The sequence below is a fragment of the Sminthopsis crassicaudata genome, chromosome 5, assembly GCF_048593235.1.
Source record: "Sminthopsis crassicaudata isolate SCR6 chromosome 5, ASM4859323v1, whole genome shotgun sequence".
Classification (NCBI taxonomy): Eukaryota; Metazoa; Chordata; class Mammalia; order Dasyuromorphia; family Dasyuridae; genus Sminthopsis; species Sminthopsis crassicaudata.
The window spans coordinates 183,449,059-183,470,351 of record NC_133621.1 but is presented as its reverse complement, the minus strand read 5'-3'; the positions used below and the strand labels follow the sequence as shown (position 1 = coordinate 183,470,351).

Genomic DNA, 21,293 nt, shown 5'->3' with positions numbered 1-21,293 from the left:
CTACTCCAACTTACTCCCATAAATAATATTTATTCCAGGTTATAAATTGTAAGCTGCTTGAGGGAAGGCTTGTATTTTAGTCATTTGGGTTTTTATCCTCAAAGTCCTACATTATAATATCTTGTACACAAAATGTATTTTAAACCCACTCAATTATTCAATAAGCATTATTAAGGACTTCTCAGAGCAACACACTGTAGTAAGAACTAGGACAAAAAGGGAAAAATGAAAGACATTTAACTTGCAATACTTGCAATCTAATGGAGGGCAAAGATATGTGCACAAATAACTATGTTAGAAAAAAGTGAAATAAGTATAAAGAGATCTAAAGGGCTCTGGAAAATTTGAGAAAAGATAATACTTTAACCCCCTAAGACATAGGAAGAACAGAGAAGAAAGGCTTTAAAGGAAGTATAGCACCTGAATTGAATCACAAAGGGAATAAAAGATCATCACCACTACCCCATTCTTCAGTTAAAAAACACACACACACACAAATAATTAACATACAACAAATATTGTTTATTGCAGACTTTCAGTTGACATGTGAAGAAGGCACTATGAAAATTAATGAAACTAGATAATATCTCTAAATGGATTTATGTTAAAATATACAACAATTCTTACATAGCCTCTGTTTATATATGTGAAACAATAGAACATTTAGTGACAAAAATCATTGTTTCCAAAAATAACGTTTACTGGAGATGGTTTTTTTCTCCTTCTCTCTTTATCTAAAATTAAAACATATATAAATTAAATACTTTCTTTCAGAAAGAAAAATTGACACAGATCAACACCTAAAATGGCCCAAACTTCTTTCTTACTATCTTCCCACAAATAAAGATGGAGGCTTTTCACTTTAGGAAAAATACTGTGATACACATCAAAACATTTTTCTGGTTATTTTTTTTAATAGTATAGTGTTGTTGCAAGTGTGTGTTTGTGTACTTGTATGTATATGTGTGTATATTTTCCCCTTGTGCTTTTTCATATAGAATGATTTATAGTCAGTAAAACAGGAACTAAATAAAAAACAGGCTACACAGATTGCATTCTCAATAGCGCCAGGAAAAACAGAACACCTCACAAAACATTTCTATTTATCAGAGGCCTTGTTGCACTTTTTAGTTAGTTCAAATGTTTCCTCTTTTCAGAGATTGGCATTAAGAACTTTAAATAAATCTTCACGTCCTGTCACTGAACATGTGAGATTAGAGACCTGAGTGAGCTGAGGTCCAAACCAAAGCAAGCGAATACTCCGAATCACAGATACCATTGTGACAGACCAAAGTTAAATGATTTGAATTAAGAGCCATATACATTTTACTACTGTCCCTGCTTTGTGGTTGCAGATCCAAAGCTACAAAATATGGCTGCTTCATTATTGAGAGAGAATTAAATAATCAATTCAACAACACAGCTCTTATGTTGTTGAAGTATTTTTACAGTTTAAAAAAAACAAACATTTCAAGCTCTTCAGTTTTCTACAAGTATATGTAAAACACAGGCCCAATGGCACATTCAGCTGTTGACTCAGGTTTTCATTATTCCTCTATGGCAAAAAATGATGTGTACCAAAAAACTATCAACATGACATTCTCTTCAAGGCTTCCTAAAACAAAGTATTTTGGAATAATGCCAAGAACACTGGAGTTTAAAATGATTAGTGACTGTTTCCTTCATCAAAAGATTCTACTCCTGAATCACTGGCAGCTGCACTGATTTTTTCTTGCCGTCTTCTCATAATTTCTTGTAGCTCAGAGCTCCCACTGTTGTCCTATAAAACAAAATAAATTCATAAACAATGGTTACTGGATTATGTGGGATGAAAGTTTGTAATGAAAATAATTCCAATAAGCACTGCCATGTGCTTTTCAGCTAATAATAAGATACGAATTTTGAGTTTGAAGACCTAGATCTGAGTTTTTCTCTAATTATTACTCATAAGTTGATACTTCTCAGCACTCAGTTTCTTCCTCTCTAAACTGAAGGTGGGTTAGATTAGATGGTTTTTATGTTGCCTTCTAACTTTCAAAATTTTATTGTCATCTCCTATGAACATTACCTTTTGGGGTAAACTGAAGTTTCTCTTACCCATTAGCTCTTTTCCTTGGGTATGACTAAAGGAGCTTTTTTAACAGGAATCTGATTATTATGACAGACATTTTTTTTTATTTAGGTGATTCTTCTGCCAGAGGCATGAATTCCTGCCAGAAAATAATTGATTTCCAATCCCTTTATTTCTGTTCAATTTTCCCCACTGTGATCTTTTATTCCTCTCTTGAAAGTAGATTGACCTATGGGACATTATTTCACTGTTTTAACTGTTTGTGAATGGGACAGAAATAAGAGTTGCCTCAGTAGGTTAAGTTTTAGGCATGGAAGAGCATATAGATGATATTTACAGATCTTAGGTTGTAAATTTTGAAATTCCTATAGCTCCTTGAACAAGTAACTTACATATCCACGATAAAACCAGAATACTGAGCGCGACTTTAATATTTACACAGTATTGAAACAAAACTAATTCAGAAAGTTTGTAGGCAGTTTTTGTGATCAACAAATGGAAATTGGTCCTTATGAAACCAATAAGGCATCTGAGGCCCCAAATTAAATAATAAACCCTAAACTAATTTTTAATTATGTTTTGAAAAATAAAATTTCTCTTGATTAAGAAGGGTTATAGAATTGTTTTGGGCTAGCTAACTTCTCAAATGATATTATGTTCACTTAGGGAGAATCTAGTTACAATTTCAATTTCAAACCATTTCAAAACAATTCCAAAGAATTCATCCTTTTTGATGTATTATACTTAAACAAAGCTACAGGAGTTCTGAAATCTAGCAATAAAAAGTGTACCACTCATATATAGCACACTTTCAGGATCCAGGGTGATTTAAAGGACTTACCCATTAAATTTGACAATCAGTTTGGTACAGAAGATAGAAGACAGGTCTCAGAGTTATGAAGACCTTTTAACAAATTAGCTACATGTCATTTAGCAAGTCATTTAATCTCTAAGTACAAGTACTGAGAGTCTAAGATGCTACTTTGCAAAATAGGTTTGAATTCTGCATTGGTAGGAGTTTCCTTAGCACTTCCCTATATCAAGAAAACCACAGGCATAGTGGCATACATGTGCACATGCACACACACACACACACACAGACACACACACACACACATGCACAGAAAAGAAAAAAAGAAAGAGAAAAAAAGGAAGGAAGGAAGGGAGGGAGGGAGGGAGGAAGGAATGGAGGGAGGAGAAGAAAGAAAGAAAGAAGAGAGAGAGAGAGAGAGAGAGAGAGAGAGAGAGAGAGAGAGAGAGAGAGAGAGAGAGAGAGAGAGGAAGGAAGGAAGGAAGGAAGGAAGGAAGGAAGGAAGGAAGGAAGGAAGGAAGGAAGGAAGGAAGGAAGGAAGGAAGGAAGGAAGGAAGGAAGGAAGGAAGGAAGGAAGGAAGGAAGGAAGGAAGGAAGGAAGGAAGGAAGGAAGGAAAGGAAAGGAAAGGAAGGAAGGAAGGAGAGGGGAAGGAAAGAAGGAAGAAAAAAAAAAACAAAGAAACAATTTTTCTGTAAGACATAACTAATGTCCTCAGCAGGATGAGATTTAATGCCTGATTATTAAAATGGTCTAGATCCCAGCTTTTTAAACTGTGGTTTGAGACCCCTCTTGTAATTAAATGTGGGGATTGTGAAACTGTGATTTATTATCAGTAAATGCTTGATTTATATACCCATTTATATAGCTATTTACAGGTATCATATAAAATTTTCTTAGAAAAAAAGATCATGAATGGAAAAGTTTAAGAAACCCTGGTGTAGATGACCTCTTATTAAGGTCCTTCCTAGACCTTTGATATTATATTAAAATAGGGTATAATTAGCTAAGTATCTTAGTTTCCTGATATCAAACAAGAAGACAGAAATATAGGAAAGTTTTAAAGCTTTAAGCCAAAGCATGGATCCCTAATCCCTGTCCCTAATGCCCTAGAGATACGCCTTGGGGTTGCATATATCACCGCCTGCTTAGGAAAGGTTTTTGCACTCCAGAGAAGTTTCATGCTTCTTACAGAGTTCACAGTTGGGAGATATAGGAGATTAATTAAAGGAAAGTTCACCATGGTTTTGGGAATCCTAGTTAAGCACTAAGTCTCTAAAAGACCCAATGCCTTTTCCTCTTTGTCTTAAGATACAAAACAGAATCCTTGATTTGTAAAAAACAGTTGTCCGTTTTTTCAAACGTACAATAGGAGCAACAAACTAAAATTCGGAGAGATTGAAAAGAAATTAGGGACAGGTAATTATCATGCCTAAAACCAAATAAAATTATGTGTAATTTAATATGGCATGATCTTTATTCTTCACATAAAACATGCATTTAAGTATTTAAAACTATGAATTATGCAAAAATTATTTCATTGATTTAGAATGAGACAAGGCAGTCATGCTCCATGGTATACTAGTAGTAAGATGAAAATACTCTACTGAGTGATCAACAATTCTGGAGTGGCTCTTTATTAAATGAAATGGCTATCAAGGATTTGGGGGTTTTAATCAAAAGCATTAATTTCACAAAAAGTAGAGACACAAATAATTTGCATAGCACAAGGAAATTATTCATGAGTATAGCAGTGATTTTCTGTCTCCAGAACTATCAATCTGAAGGCAGTATTATTTATTTCTACTGAAACATACCTCTAATGCAGCTTTCTGTACAGTAATTTGGCTAAAGACTCTTGCCCCTTCAGGGCAAACAGTCCTCAGTTCATCTTTATTGAGAGAGAAAAGTTGTGCACCAGTCAGCACTCCAAGGCTATTGACAGTTCTAAAAAAGAAAAGATAAAATGTTAAAATAACCATGATAAGCAAAAATCATCAAACCCAGAAAAAAAGGGTGTATTTGAAAATTATATCTCTTCAGTACAGTCCTTTTGGGGGAAGGGGAGCTGAAATTTTCCCTAACTAGAAATCTCTGCTTGCTATTAATCATACACCAGTTAACAGCTCAAAATGATGATTTGTGAAACATTCCAAAATGTTAATAGTGCCTTAGAAATAATTTCCTTCTTTTTTGCCTTCTTCTTTCCCTCCTGCATGATATTATATTCTAAATCATTAAAAACTGGTCATCAGTATACTGTGGATAAAGCAATGTTTTATTATCCAGAACTAGATAGCAGGATATTTACATTTTGTCTCAGTGACTCAGGGGATATATTCCACCCCCTCCCTCAAATCTACTGGGATTCTTCAGTTTGCCAGACAACTGGGAAATAAACTAAAAATAAATCACTGTGTTTATTTTTTTATTTTAAAAAAGCCTTTAACTCATAGATAAAATCATGAGAAAAGGGTTACTAAGGCAGATGTGATCTGATATGTCAAATAATCTTTGGAGAAAGCTTACTTCTATTTGCCTGAGCAATGACGCCAATGTAGAATACTTGTATGTGTATTCTATGTGGCCTAGAAGGTCCTTCTCCTAACTCAGTCGTCTTTCTACAAGGGGAGGGAATGAAGTAGGGACCCCAATGCTACTGTCAGTTTATTCTAAGGAACACAAAAATAAACAGATATCCTACAGATAGAAAGATTAGGCCAAGGACATTGACTATTTCTGCTTCTTTCAAATATTTTCATAGTTACAGAATACTAAAAATAGTTATTTACTAAGGGAAGTATACAGTCTCCCCTATAAAACCATTATTTAGCATCATGTTGATATTTGGGGAAAATAAGTTTACCTTCTAGGACTTTATTTAACAGCATTCATCTTAATGTTTAGAGGAATAAGGAAACTTCTAAAAGGAAAAATTTACAGAGTCAGACTTACACTGTGTTGAATCCCTTTGATTGTAACCACATTTTCACATCTTCTGGTGTGGAATCATAAGTGATATTGACAATGGGCACATTCTGTCGTGGCACATGAAATTTTTTCTGGGCAGCACTTCGACCGATTGTCAGTCTATGAATAAGCTCATCTTGTACTTCTTCCATCTGAGATTTCCTTCCTACAAATTAAAATTTTGCACCTTTAATCTCTTAGATTACAGAGTTCAGATTTTTAGAAATGAAAGACACCATGGAAATCATATTATAATAGACTAGGATCCTATCATTACAGATCAAGACCTGGAAGGAACCTGAAAAGCTACTTCATCTAACCCCTTCATTTGACGGACAAGGAAATTGATGCTCAGAGAGGATGTTGAGGATTTTACAATTTAGCCAGTCATACTTGGCAAGGATCTGAAGTGGAATTTTTATGTCCACTGACTGACTCCTTTCCACTGCACCACCCTGTCTGCTTTTCATTTGTATCTTCAGGTTGTATCTTGGCCAAGATTATAGAGTCAGTAGTGACGAAGTCAGGACTGGTCTCCTGAATTATTATTTTAGTATCCTTTAATATATAGTTTTGAATAACTTACATAGTTTTTTACTACTTTTTTGTTTCAAAGAGAATTGGATGAGAGTAGGGAGAGGCTAAGAAAAAAAAAGACAAAATGTTCACTTACACAATTGGATTTTCCCCCCTCATTTAGTCTCCCTTCAAAACAAACTCAAAAGAACTAAAATATTTTCATCTTCAGAGATGATATACCAGTTAGAACTTTTTTTAATAGTTCCTAAGATAAATCAATGTGCATTGTTATGCCCCTCCCAAATGCCTACATTTTGAAAGATTAAATCTTGTTTAAATCACTGAAGTTTGAATTTTACAAGTGATAAGGAAAGCACCATGTCCAATTTTTAGGCAGATATAATTATAAAGCAGCTTTTCCTTATTTAAGCTGAATCTCCCATTTTAAATCTACACTCTAGAACCTTGTTTTACACTTTGGGAACATGTTAAATACTCTTTTTTGATTTTTGGATGCTAATATTTCTTTACAATAATTTGAAATAAGAAAACATAACTGACATTATAGTCAATTGCTCATTATGTCTACAATGTTTTGGTTGATATGATAAAACTTATACATGGTTTAGTAGCTCTTTTCCTGATTTTTTCCTGTTGTATTTTGACATAAGCAGAGTAGTATATGAGCAGTGGGCAACAATGGGGGAGAGTTCTGGCCTTGATGAGCTATTGCCAAAAAATACACAGTGATCTGTGTCCATCTTGACAGCAAAATCTGTTTCTAAAATGTAAATGAAATTCAAAAATTAATTCAAGGAAACTACATAAAAAACAACTTAAAAGAGGAAATAATTATAAACATGCTGGGTTTACAAAAAGAAAAGAAAAGGGCATACTTAAAACCCATCTGCTTGTATGACCTCATCAGTGTGATAAATCTAAATTTCTTGAAGTACTACAAAGGAAAACCATTATGTAAATATAATATGCTATTATATCATTTGTAAAGAGAACTAAGCATATGGATAATTTTCAGCAGGTTTGTTTATGTTTTATATGCCAATAAGGAAATATCATCCCTCCATTTAATGAAAAGCAGACAAATAGTGAGTCATAATGTCAGGAGGTTTCTTAGTTCCTCATAAGATTCCAACCATGCTTTTTTCCCCATTGGATTATTCTCCATTTCTGCACAACTGGACACAGTACATACTGTTCCAACCTATAAACTGTTCTAAATAGAGATTGGGTTCTGATGAACTTTGATCTAAAGAACAGAACTAAAGGTCTATAATGTCAGAGATTGCCATGTTGAGAGGAAATAAATGAAACTCTACAGTCTTAATTAGGAAAAAAAAAATCATGGGATTGTGATTTTCTAAGAGGAAACTCCTCAGGGTATACTAGCAGGAATATTCTTTTGGAATTTCTCATTTAAAAACATATTGTTTTGTTTGTTTCTTTAAATAATAAAAATTGAAAACATATGTAGTACATAAACACATATACAAAAATCCCCCAAACCCAATTTTCAAGACCTCTTTTAATTTCACTAAATGTTATTTCCTGTCCATGTTAAAAACAAACAAACAAACAAACAAAAAACCCAACAACACTTTCATGAGCTTCCTACTATACAAAAAATTGGCATAGAGAAAAGAGCATAGAACTTAGAGACAGAAAACTTGAGTTCAACAGCCAGCTACACCACTTAGTATATGTGACATCCTTAAGCCTGTTTCCTTTATATCTGTAAGAAGTGTTTTATAAACTTCATACTATTACGTAAATATAAACAACTATTACTATTATTCTCAAAAGGCTCCCTCACCTTACAAGAGATGATATGGAGAAGAGAGGAAAGGAAAGGGAAGGAGAGGGGAGGGGAGGAGAGGAGAAGAAAGGAGGGGAAGGGAGAAGAGTCACAGGATAAAACTTTTGGAGAATATTCACATTTAATAGGGAGGGAGATGGCTGCCTGAGGAGTAGTCAGAAAACAACCAGAGAATGAGATAAAGAGCAATGAGGAGTCCAAAGGAGAAGAAAGTACAGGAAAAGGAGGTGATCAGCAGTGTCAAAAGCTATTGGGAGGTTGAAGACATTGAGGACTGAAACACACATACACACACACACACACACACACAACACACACGGATTTATCTGTTAGTAGAAAATGCACACCATCAATTATATTAATTAGCCTCCTCTAATGTGGAAAAAGAGGAGAAGAAAAAAATATATGATTAATATATTCAATATTTTCAGTAAAGGGGGAAGGTAAAGTCTTAAAAGAGGAATGAATGAATGAACAAGCATTTATTAAGTGTTTATTCTGTGCAAATAATTTTTAAGCGATGCAGACACAAATTGAAAAGCAAGACTCTATTTTCAAGAAGCTCACAGTTTCAGATGTAAATTAAATGAAAAAGTCCCATGATCCTTGTTGGTAACTCTGGAGAATGAAGATAAAAAGAGATGATGATCAACATAAGTTTTGTAGAAGAAGGAAAAGGCACAAAGGGTAGATGTAATTTGGATAATGATGAAGATCAAGATATCTTCTAAGATACAGGTAAGGGGCAGAGGATGAGTGAAGATGAAGAAGTTTATAGATGTGAGGGGCATGAAGAAGGGAATAAACATTTATATAGCACCTACTACATACCAGGCATTGTGCTTTAGAAATAACATCTCACTGGATCCTTACAACAACCCTGCAAGATAGGTTCTATTGTAATGTTATAATTGAAGAAACTGAGGCAAACAGAATTGTTTTGCTCAATGTCACAGAGCTAGTAAGTATCTGAGTCTGGATTTGAACTCAGGTCTTAGTGGCTCAACACGAGCCACCTGTACCAACTTTGTTGCCTCATATATATATATATATATATATATATATATATATATATATAGAGAGCGAGAGAGAGAGAGAGAGAGAGAGACGAGAGAGAGAGAGAGTCCGCGCGGCGTCGCTCGCGCTCGCGCCGACGATACAGGAACCCAGCCCTCGTCCGGCGGCCCTCGAATTCAACTCTGACCTCCAACCCTAAACCTTACTGGCTGTGTGCACTTTGGGCAAGTCACCTTAACCTCAATTGCCTCAGCAAAACAAACAAACAAACAAATGAATGAATGCATAAATAAATAAATGAAAACTTAATGATGAATGTGCTTGTTATTTGCCATAAGAGAGGAAGGTGAACTAAGGTCTTAAAAGAGGAATAAATGAATGAATAAAGAATTTATTAAGTTTTTACTATATATGCAAAGCACTTTATTAAGTCATATGAAGTAGAAAAGCAACACTGCTCTCAAGGAACTCATATAATTCTAACACTTAATCAATGTTTTAGCTAAAAATCAGATGGAAAAATCCCATGGTTTTTAAGGTAGAGTTGCAAAACAGATAGTAAGGCCATTTCTACTAATAAAATCATTTCTGATGTTGTACTCTGTGACAGTGCTAAGGACTGTGGTGGCAAAAACTTTGCTTTCTCAAGCTTCAGTGAATTGTGGCTCTCTATAGCACCCATTAAAACAGTTACAAGACAGTATTTCCACAGAGCTTGCTTCCAGATATTGTTTGAGGGATATCAGGCTAAGAATAATACTATCCCAAACTTCTTGGGCTGTGTCCATAAGGGTCTGAGGGAAAGTGTTATCTCTCCCTCAAGGTACCTTGTGGCTACAATTAGGCTGTAGTTGTGAGTTAATAATTAGTTAATGGGGATAACTATTCCTTTTTCTGTAGGATTTGTTTCCTTAGATGATAGCTTGACTGAAAGCAGGACCAGTGGTCTGAAGTGATACCACATCTAGGACACCTGCTTATTTGTAGTAGCTGATCAGGAGTTGCTGCTGGTAAGGATGGGGAAGGTGGGCTTCCTCTCCACAAAATTTTCTTTTCTCAATTAATGGCTGTGGAGGATAAATTGGACACAGGTCTAGTGAGTTGTGGTGAACTATTAGTCCTAGACTTGTAGAAGAAAGTTGGTACAGTTTTTTTGTGAAGTATGGCAGCGGCCAAATGAAGATGAATTAAATAATTGCTGTGATGTGGTGAGGACTCATGTGGCATTAGGCAACAAAATTTGAATTGAATGCAATTTGAATGATTCTATTGACTTTCTCTAGTAGTATCCAGTGGTTTGTGAATGGAACAGGGAATATAAAGAATGGAGATGACCCAAGATTGAGGCCTAGTAGACTATGAACAACAAGGAGACAAGAGGGCAAGGGAGTCAGCAATGGTGCTTTATTGAACTAGTTAACTCTAAGATTAACATATAAAGGGAAGAAAGTAAGAAATTAATAGATGAGAAATACTAGAAGAATGAGGAAGTATTGAGGAATCAGAGGTCACAATGAGGATATAAAGCAAATAGAATGTGAGAGTGGGAGAACTTGTAGGATGCAAGGTGTGGTTCAGAGGGCAATATTTCAGTAAAATTGTGAAGGTAAAATGGTTGTGGTGATAGAAGATTTAAGGTCTCATTCATTACTTTTGGAAGTGGGTGAGGCAGAAGAAAAACTGGGATCATAAGATATTATGTTGATGAAAGAGGAGGCTAGTGTAAAAAATTATGAGCATAAATACCATGGTCTCAAAAGTTGGCAGCAGGATTTCTTATAATCTCATTATTGAATAATGGAGTGTTAACTAGAGATTGACAAATGATAGCAACTAGGATCACACTAATATAGACAAATGGAATGAACTTCAAAAACAAGAGATGCTACTGAGTGACTGGCTAAAACTGGCATCGAGGAAGTCCGGAGAGAAGGTATAGACAGTACTGCATAGAGAAAAAAAAAGGGGGAAAGGTATCTAAAAAAGGAACACTTAATTTGTGAACATAAACAAGCTATTTAATCTAGCAGAAATTCAGTTATCATTTAAAATTTAATTTTAAAATAGCATCTCTGCCATTTCTGTGTATGCTTGCCCTAATCCAGCTGGTTTCCCCTTTTTGTTCGCTTTGTCATCAACACCTCCTTTATAGGTATATTCTAGACCATGATATTAGAATCCAAATGTTGTAGCTCTACTGTCCTTGATATTGAAGAGATAGTAATGTAAATCTTTACAGTCTTTTCTATCTTTCATTTGCTTGGTTTCCTTTCAATTTCATACTTAAATGATGCCATAATATCTTTATTTAGTTGGATTTGTCACCGATCTTTCTTTAAATTGGTTTTTCTCCTCTCCTCACTGACTCTTACTATTTTATGAGGCACTAATGATTTTGCCATCATTTTTCATAAGTTTAAAAAATGCAATTGATATCCTTTGTTTTTATTTCACCTTCATTTCCAAGTTTATGACTCTCCCACCCCAGTCCCAAGCCATCTCTTGTTACAAAGAATAGAAATAACTGCAACAAAATTAACAGAACTATAGGAACAATGTATTCAATGAAAATCTCTTGAAGGGGAATTTTTTAAAAAGACTTTAGAATGCCAATAATTGCAAAACAGGGTTCAAAAGGATAAATATAAACACAAGTAGTGACAGGAAAGTGCTTAATGAAAATTTTCAGAGATCCATTTTAAGAGATGATTAATGTGGGAAATTGTTTGTTGAATTATGCAGTTATGTGTGAAGGATAATTTTTTTCTTTAAAACAAAATCTGCTCAATTTTGGTGGATAGTAGAAAAGATAGATAAGAAAAAAACTTTTTATTTCAAAATAAAAATAGTAAAAAATTTTAAATGGAAAGAAAAGAGGAGTACATTAAAATTAATGTCAAATTAGTCTGACAGTATATGATAAATTCCCTACCTAAAATCCCCCATTTCTCCATCAGGTTTCATAAATAAATTTATATTCAACAACCTATATTTTCCTTAGTTCCTGTAACTCTCTATTTAGCAAACAGTCAAATGCTTATTGAAGGAGTTTTTAGGGTTTTGGTTTATTTGTTTAATTTTTGCAGGGTAGGGAAAATCTTTCTATTATAGCAAGAGATTTATATTAGTTCAATGTCCATGTATACTTATTATAGTTAGTTCTGATATTATACTGCCTATTCAATCCCCAGTTTTCATTACTAACAATTTTGTTAATTAAATCAGATTTGGAGTTGTTTTAATTATGCTCTATATCCCTTTTTAAATTTTTTATTCCATCTTCTAACTTTGAATTAATTCTTAGCTTTTACAAGTTAAAGGTATAACTATATACATTTAGGTGATTCAGAAATTATTTTTACATCAATAGCCATTCTATTAAAAATAATCAATGAAATATTTTGTGATATTATCCAAGATTTACCATATTCAATCCCTTCTGACTATTTTCATAAAAACTATTCATAATATATGTGCAGGAAGTTTCTGTGTAAGAAACAAATTTTTGTTCTTTCTTATTCCTTACTTCTGAATCATATTTTTCACTTCTTTTATTTATTTTAATCTTTGCATTGAAGTTACCTCATATCAAATTATATGATCATTTAACTGAATGTTTATTGAGTTTTTTTTTTTTAAGAGAATTTCTCTACATCTGCAACAGATCCTGGCTGGAGGAAGAAGAGAAAGCTTATAAGCTATGCTTAATATATGCTAATAAGCTTTCTCTTCTTCCTCCAGCCAGGATTTTTTCAAAGGGAGAAGAAATCCAAGAACAACCCGAGAGAATGGGAGGGTCAATTGAAGGTTTTAGTATAAAAGAGGGAAGCTATATAGGAAGAGATTTAAAATTAGGAAGAGGGGAATGATTGTAGATTCCAGTTGCCAGAGGAGAGGAAAGATCAAGGGCAGTAAAGACATAAATATTAGTAAGGAGAAAGGTCACCTCTTAACCAAAGAATGGAGAAAGTGGGATATGATATTAATAGGTTTTAAGATTTTTAGACATATAAGAAGAGGAAATTCATTGTGAATTCCCTGCAGCAATCTCCCAGAGGTGCTGCAGGGATCAAATGAGATATTTGTTAAGTTCTTAGCACAATGTCTAACACATAGCAGGAACTTAATAAATATTTGTTCCCTCCTCTTTCCTATTCCTGCTAATTTCTGTGTAAAATATATGGCAAGTTTTTCTTCAGAGAGAAAGATGAAGACAGTAAGGGAAGAAGATAAAGTTTGGGAGAATCTAGAAAGTATAATAAGTTCAATTGTGGAAGACTGAAAGGATTTTCTTGCTATATTAAGAACTTAGTTAAAATTAAATAACAAATTAGAAGAGGATCCAGCCAATATGTTTATAAAATTTTTCCAAGATTATTCAGCAGTATATGAGTAAAAGTGGAAAAGGTGGAAGACTGGAGTAATTCAGGGGTTTGGGAAAGCATGATTGATGGTAGCTTCAAGAATAGAGTGTAGCTGACAGTATAACTCTAAGGTCAAGATTGAGAAGGGAGAAAAATTAAGCCTGAGCAAAGGTGATGGACAGAAGAACATTGAGGGATAGGTGAACAGGAAGAAAAGGTGAAAAGAAAGAACAACTTTAAGGTGAATGAGATCTGGAAAAATATGGAAGAACAGGAACTGACAGTAAAATACAGGAAATTTCAGACTTCCTGCTCACGAATTGAAAATTACATTACATTATGATGGTCACTACATGCATTTGAAGTGGAACAAAGGTATCTATCATAACAAGTAAAAAGATTGATTACCCAAATTGCCAGAATATTTGTGGGGGATCTAAACATGCATACTAAAGTCCTCAAATATTAGGGCAAAGTTTCCTTTCAATATTGAGACACTGTGCTTCTTAAATAAATTTTTCAAACTATTTGAAAGACAATATAAAACAGTAGGCAGAATATATTTATGTTAAAAAATTCATCACTTGTAATAAAATTGGAAAAGATTTAATTTATTGACTAAATCATAGATATTTTCTCACCACCTTCAGAAACTTACGATCTGCAGGAAGCTGTTTATGTCTCTGGCTGTCTCGCACAATACTGCCTGCGCTGTCACTGGAGTTGCTGTTCTGGCGAGTTATATTTGTTGGTACCTTTGACACATTAGTAGGAGCTGGTATAGATGGTGGAAGAGGGATAGGGGCTGATGTTGGTGCTGGAGGAGGTGGAGAAGGAGCTGAAGGAGTATCAGTGGGTCTGGGACCATAGTCCATCCTTTGTTTCTAAATAGAATCCAAAAAGTATTAGTTTACCACCAAAGATTAAAGTAAAAGCAAGCTTTAAAGAACAACAAAAGCAAACAAACAAATAAACAAAAAACCAAAAAAACATGAATCTTTATATAGCTATATATATCTGACATTTTTACAGAGCTTACTGTATGTTAGGCACAGTGCTAAGGTTTTTACAATTCCTATGACATTTGATCCTTACAACAATCTTATCAGGTAGATACTATTATTAACCCTATTTAAAGTTAAGGAAACTGAGGCAGAGATTAAGTGATCATAAGCTAGTGTCTGAAGCCAAATTTGAACTCAGGTTATTCTGACTTCAGGTCTATCACCCTTTCCATTGTACTAACTAATTGCCCCATAGAGGTCCTTCAATAAGAAATCGTTGGGTACATTATTTTCTATTTCTTTTCAACCACAAACACTGTTTCCAAAATGCCATAGGTTATATCCCTATAAAGGTGCAATTTTTAAGGACTTTATAGCACAATGTTAAAGTCCAAGTTAGTATTACAGTATTAAGTTTCCAATAAATACAAAAACTTCAAAAATATCAGAAGTTCCTCGCACATCAGTTTACTCACATCAATCCAATCTAGGGTCATTTTATTAGTTATCCTAATAGTCATTCAAAAGTCAATACTCACTGCAGCAATAAAATATCATTATATACATGGTCTTCATTTTAAATAAAAATGTGCCATAGAGGAAGAAGTAAACTCAGATAATTGAATGATTTCACACTTTTCTCCCATTCCATAAGAAAGTGATATTGCTTTTGGGAGATCAATGAAATATTGTTTAACAATGAAACATCATAATGCTATTTATGGTAGACTACTATTTTTCAAATGATTTCCTTTTCTATTAATACTTTATGCTATTATCCCAAATGAGACATTCTTCTTATTTAAAAAGCAATATTTTGGAAATTCAAGTTAAATTTTAATATAGTCTTTATCTTCACACTTCTAATTATAGCTTCTAAATAGAAACAAAGATATTAATGTGGAATTTGTGTATTAAAATTTAGATAGATTTAGTATAAGTGTAATGGTTAGATTATTTAATTGATCCTAAAATGATTACAATCTGTAACTATTACAGTGATTGAAAAATGTAATAAAAATGCTGTATCTAAAAGAATCATTTAATTTAATTGACAAATGTAGTATGATATTCTCCAAATTTTCAAAAGCTACCTTTTTCAATATTCTAAGAGACCTTGCATTACTGAAACATCAGGATAAGTATAAGTACCATGAGATATAAAAAGAAATTACAGTTAATACCTTTTTAAAAAAATTGACAATTCTAGCAGAAGTACATTTGCTTTCAATACTGTACTGGCACAAATATAAGACAAAATTAAATATTTTAACAGGGGATGAGTGACTTGAAAATGCACATAAGGCAATGTTTCATTTAAATAGGATCCAGAAAATTACCACTTTAATTCTTTGTTAACTCTTTCTTCACAGTTGCACTTTGAAATTCTGACTTAGTAGTGAATTTTTAAATTTTATGGTATTACTCTACAAGGTTCTTTTTGATAGAAGAATCAGGAAAAAAATCAAGAAATACCAAATATGATAAGGGGAAATATGTTAATTCTACTAGAAGCCATATAATTCTTCCTACATTTGTGCCAATAGGTAAAGCAATTACAGAACTATGAATAATAAACACTATCAAAATCAATTGTTTATAAACAAAAAATCCAAGGTATATAAGATATGTTAAAGACATATCTCATAACATGTTAACTCTAATACATAATTAATTCTGAGTTGTCATGTTCACAAATATTTCTGAAGCAAAAATAATAACAATTAGCATTTATATAGCACACTAAAGTTTTCAGAGGTCTTTAAAAATATCTTTTTTTATCCTCATAAAAAACCATGTTCCTATTTTTAGAGGAGAAAATTGAGGCAGAGAGCTATGGAGTGTATTGCCCATAGTCATACAGCTAGTTAAGTGTCTGAATTTAACTCTGGTTTTCTGGATTTTAGTTACTCTGCTCTATTCATTGGGCTATTTAATTACTTTAAGAAGTATAAAAGATTAAAACCTTTTTAGAGTTCAAACTCAGAAATGCTCATTGATGTGAATACTCCAATGCATTGGTTTACGCTCCTCATAAAAGCAAGAACTACTAGTGTTTGCTATTCTGTAAGTGATTTCATTAAAACAAACCAAAAAAACCTGAAAATATTGTGTGTCACTGTCACAGCCCAGTATGAAGGCAGATATTCTAAAAAATCTTTCTGCCTCAAGTATCTGACTTTGTTTCATAATAAAATTGCCAGGTAGAGGTAAAGGGGAATAGGACAATTTAGGGAGTGATAGAGGTTGTACTAGAACATAAAAGAAGGAGATATATGTAATCATGCAACTTCTACAAGTGAAGAGACCAGGTTTTTTTCCTTTATTAAAAAAATCCCAAATTAAAATTCTTAAATCATTACATTTACCTAACATTTGTCTTTTTATGCACACCATTTTTCTTTATCAAAGTAGTAAGAAAAAAAATCAAAAAATACTGTCATCCCTTCCTCATTTCCCTCAACTTATCCTCTTCTCTCACTTAGAACAATATCCAAGGTTGCTTATTATGAAAAATAAACAAACGTTATTTGATATCTGTTTGGGAGTATGAATTGGGAGAGAAAAACGAACCAGTATTTATTTCTTAACTAATCTTTACCTCCTTCCTCCCTTCTTCCCTCCTTCCCTCCCTCCCTCCCTCTCTCTGTCTGTCTCTTTTTCCCCTTTCCCTTTATCTTTATATTCCTTACTCTTTTTGTTATAGAAACGAAAAGTTCTTAGCTCCAATGAATTCTAATTCTGTAAATCAGTGGTGTCAAACTGAAATGAAATGGGGCTCAGTAATCTGTACTGGGTTATATAATAACTTAGTTTTAAAATGTAATATGATCTATATTTTATTACATTTTTATTTATTTTGCTCAATATTTACCAATTACAATTTAATCTGGTTCAAAATCATTTGGAAGTACTGTGGGTTGCATATTTTTATACCTCTTTTGTAAAATGTATCCTGTGCCTGGAATTTTTTTCTCCCTGGATTTCTTAAAAAGATGGGAAGAAAATAAAATTCTCCATAAGTACACAGCTTTTCAAACTTACATGAACTGATACTGAGCAAAGTGAGAAGAATTAGTAAAACATTGTACACAGTAACAACAGGATTATTTGATGATCAACTGTGATGGTCTTGGCTCTTTTTAACTATTAGATGATTCAAGGCATTTCCAATAGAGTTGTGATGGAGAAAGCCATCTACACCCAGAGAGAAGACTATGGGGACTGAATGTAGATCACAGCATTATAATTTCACCTTTGTTTGTTGTTGTTTGTTTGCTTTTTTTTTCTTTCTCATTTTTCCCCTTTTGATCTGATATTTCTTGTGCAGCATGATATAAGGAAATATGTTTAGAAGAATTGCACATGTGTAACCTATATTGGATTACTTTCTGACTAGGGGAGGAAGGAGGTGGGAATGAGTGGAGAAAAATTTGAACAAGGTTTGGCAAAAGTAGATGTATGAAAACTATCTTTGCATGTATTTTGAAAAAAAAGGACTTTTAAAAATATAATCTTTCTATCATTTCAAACTTTTTTTGTTATTTTTCAGTCATTTCGGGCATATCTGACTTTATAACTCCATTTTCTTGGATACTAGAGTGGTTTGCCATTTTCTTTCTAGCTTATTTTATAGATGAGGAAGCTAAAGCAAACAGGATTAAGTGACTTGCCCAGGATCATACCATCTTTCTATCTGAGTTCAGATTTGAATTAAGGGTCTCCTGCCTCCAAGTCTGTGTTCTATCCCTTGCTCCTTTCTCCAAACATACTACTCATAATAAAAATGGTCTAGGTTGTTCTTTCATTCTAAGGGGAAGAATTTTTAGGAAAATAAATTAAGTCTGATGAAAAAGACTGCTCCATTTTTATCTCACCCAATTGTTAGCACACTACTCTGTACTTAGTATTGCTTAAAATTTAATAGTATATAATTGATTTTTTCACTGATTATATAATTTTAGGTATTTTATAAGTCAAAATAAAACTCTCAACTATTAGTGGAGCTTGCTTAGAAGGCAAGCCAAGGGCTAGAGAAATGTATATGAAGTCATAAAATACTATTTTGTAAAGATTATTTTGTAAAATTTAAAGCTACCATGAATTTATAGGTTCTTGTTCTAAAAATCCAGAAGAGCTGAAGACTCTTGCTATAAAACTAAACATAGTTGACACATATCAAGTGATGAAAAGCCAAAAGATGAATCCAACCAAGTAGTTTAAAAACAAATGTTCATGAAGGAAACATGCATTACCTCAGACAGCTCTCCAAGTAATTGCTATTAAGAAAATGAAGCAAATCATATACATCAGATGAAAAAAATAGAGATGATGAAGAAAACAATATTATGATTACATGTTATAAATGAAAACAAAAAATACTTTGGTGTTTTTTGTTTTGGAGTTTGGTTTTTGTTTGTTTGGTTTTTTTTTTTTTTTTGCTGATGAAATTCTTTGGAATTGATACTGGAAGCTTTTCTGATTGGTCCTCAATACTACTATGTATTGTAGGAAATTGAAAATCAACACAAAAATAGGCTCTGTTAGAGGGTTGGAGAGACTTAAATCAACTGATGCTGAGTGAAATGAGCAGAACCAGAAGATCACTGTATACTTCAACAACGATACTGTATGAGGATGTATTCTGATGGAAGTGGAAATCTCAACATAAAGAAGATCCAACTCACTTCCAGTTGATCAATGATGGACAGAGGTAGATACACGCAGAGAAGAAACACTGGGAGGGGAATGTAAATTGTTAGCACTAATATCTAGTCTGCCCAGGTTGCATGTACCTTCGGATTCTAATGTTTATGTGCAACAAGAAATGATATTCACACACATGTATTTGTACTTAGACTCATTTGTATCACATGTAAAAATGTATGGTATTGCCTGTCGTCGGGGGGAGGGAATAAGGGAGGGGGGGTAATTTGGAAAAATGAATACAAGGATAATATTATAAAATATATATATATATATATAATAAAAAAAATTAAAAAAAAATAGGCTCTGTTTTGTTTTGTTCTGAAAGCATTATTAGCTTAAATCTTAGGTTTAAACTATTGAATAATAAAATAGAATGGGCTTCCATCTTATTCTTCCTTTTCCATAACTTAGGAGTAAGAAAATACATATTTTATTAGATAAGTTTTCCTTGATTTGTTTTTTTTTAGGTTTTTCTTTCTGTTTTTAAGGATTAAAGTTAGTTACATTTTCTAGAACCCATAAAACTCACTAGCATAGCCAACAGCTCATATTTTCTTTGCAGAAAATCCAGGGGCAATGAGTTTCAAACAGAAAACTTGACTATATGGGATTGTACACTGGTGACAGAATTTGGAAATTGTCAACCCTCTAAATTACAATCATCTAACAAAAAATTATGTGTATACCATTTGTATGTGAGAAACTGGAGTGTTGTTATAATTTAAATACACATTATAGGAAAATAGTTCAGGAGAGAACAACTAATATTCAAAGATCCTTTGACAGACAGAATGCCATAAAATATTAGAATAAATAGAAAAAAAGAATGATGTATACTAAAAGAGGAAAAGTAGAAGTAGTAAAGGAGAGGCCCAATAATGTATAAGAGTACTGATATCACTAGTTATCTTAGACAACTAACTAATAATCCATGAATATTGCAATTAATTGTTAGTGTCTTCTCCTTCAAATTATTTTTTATTTACTTATCTGTACAAAATGATATATCTCAGTAGAATGAAAGCTTCTTTGAACCAATGGCTGTCTTGATGTTCATCTCTTCATCCATAGTGCTTTCTTTGCACATGGCAGAAATTTAAATCATTTTTTAAAAGTCAATATTTATCTAGTGCCATGTAGGCAGAAAATACTCAGTCTATATTCCATAAATACAAGAAAAGCCCATTTCCCTTTCTCTGTCCCTACCCCAACCACACCTTCATATACTTCTGACAACACTCAATTGATTGATAAAATTGCTAGAGAGAAAAATAATATAGAAACAAGCCTATTATTCCACAATTAAAGGGAAAGCTTAAAAATGTCAAAGACACTGGAAGTAGCATCACAATGGCATATCTATTCATGTTAAATATAACCGAAATATGACATTATATCATTCTATGAGAAAAATGTTTTTGAGGCACAAAGATGAAAGAGCACGAAAGCAATATTTAATGTGAAGATGTTAGAGAGGAGGAAAGAAAAGGAACTAACATGTACTTTTTATCCAAAGCAAAACCTTGAGGGGACATAAACTGCTTCTTCAAATAAAGTTTGATAAAATCAAAGCCTCTTTTATTTAAAAGTAAAGAGTTATAGAGAAATAGTTCATATATTATTTTTCTTAATATGAAATGAATGGGTTTAGCTCATTTTCAAAGGTGAAAATCACTTAGCTAACTTCATATTGTTCTTTAATTAAACCATTTCTATTCTGAAAAACTGAACTCTATATTTAGAGAATTCTAGGTGTATTCATGCTGACATATAATAAAAGTGAAGTTTGAAAGGAGAAATTAGTTTGAAATAATAAATTGGGTTATTGAGTAATGAAATGAATTGTCCACAGTTGGAGAATAAACTTCTAGCAGTCAATTCCATCTCCCATTTGGATACCTTTTCTAGTGATATCATTCTGTCAGACAAAGCACTATGCTGATCAACTTTTCCCCAAAATTCTTGCTACCTTTATCTATATTTCTGTGTAATTTT

The 21,293-nt window shown here is 33.0% G+C and overlaps 1 protein-coding gene across 3 annotated transcripts in view; it reads right to left on the bottom strand.

Annotated features, from left to right (window-relative positions):
- Positions 1-504: 504 nt before the first annotated feature.
- The window catches only part of EPS8 (EGFR pathway substrate 8, signaling adaptor), a 232,425-nt gene continuing 211,636 nt past the window's right edge, over positions 505-21,293 (bottom strand). For all 3 annotated transcript variants that reach the window (XM_074268960.1, XM_074268958.1, XM_074268959.1), the window contains 4 exons: positions 14,243-14,468; positions 5,836-6,016; positions 4,698-4,827; positions 505-1,780 (listed from right to left, as the gene is read on the bottom strand). In XM_074268960.1, coding sequence (XP_074125061.1) covers positions 1,667-1,780; positions 4,698-4,827; positions 5,836-6,016; positions 14,243-14,468 — 651 coding nt within the window. In that variant the 3' untranslated portion in view covers positions 505-1,666. The remainder of the gene's footprint in view (positions 1,781-4,697; positions 4,828-5,835; positions 6,017-14,242; positions 14,469-21,293) is intronic.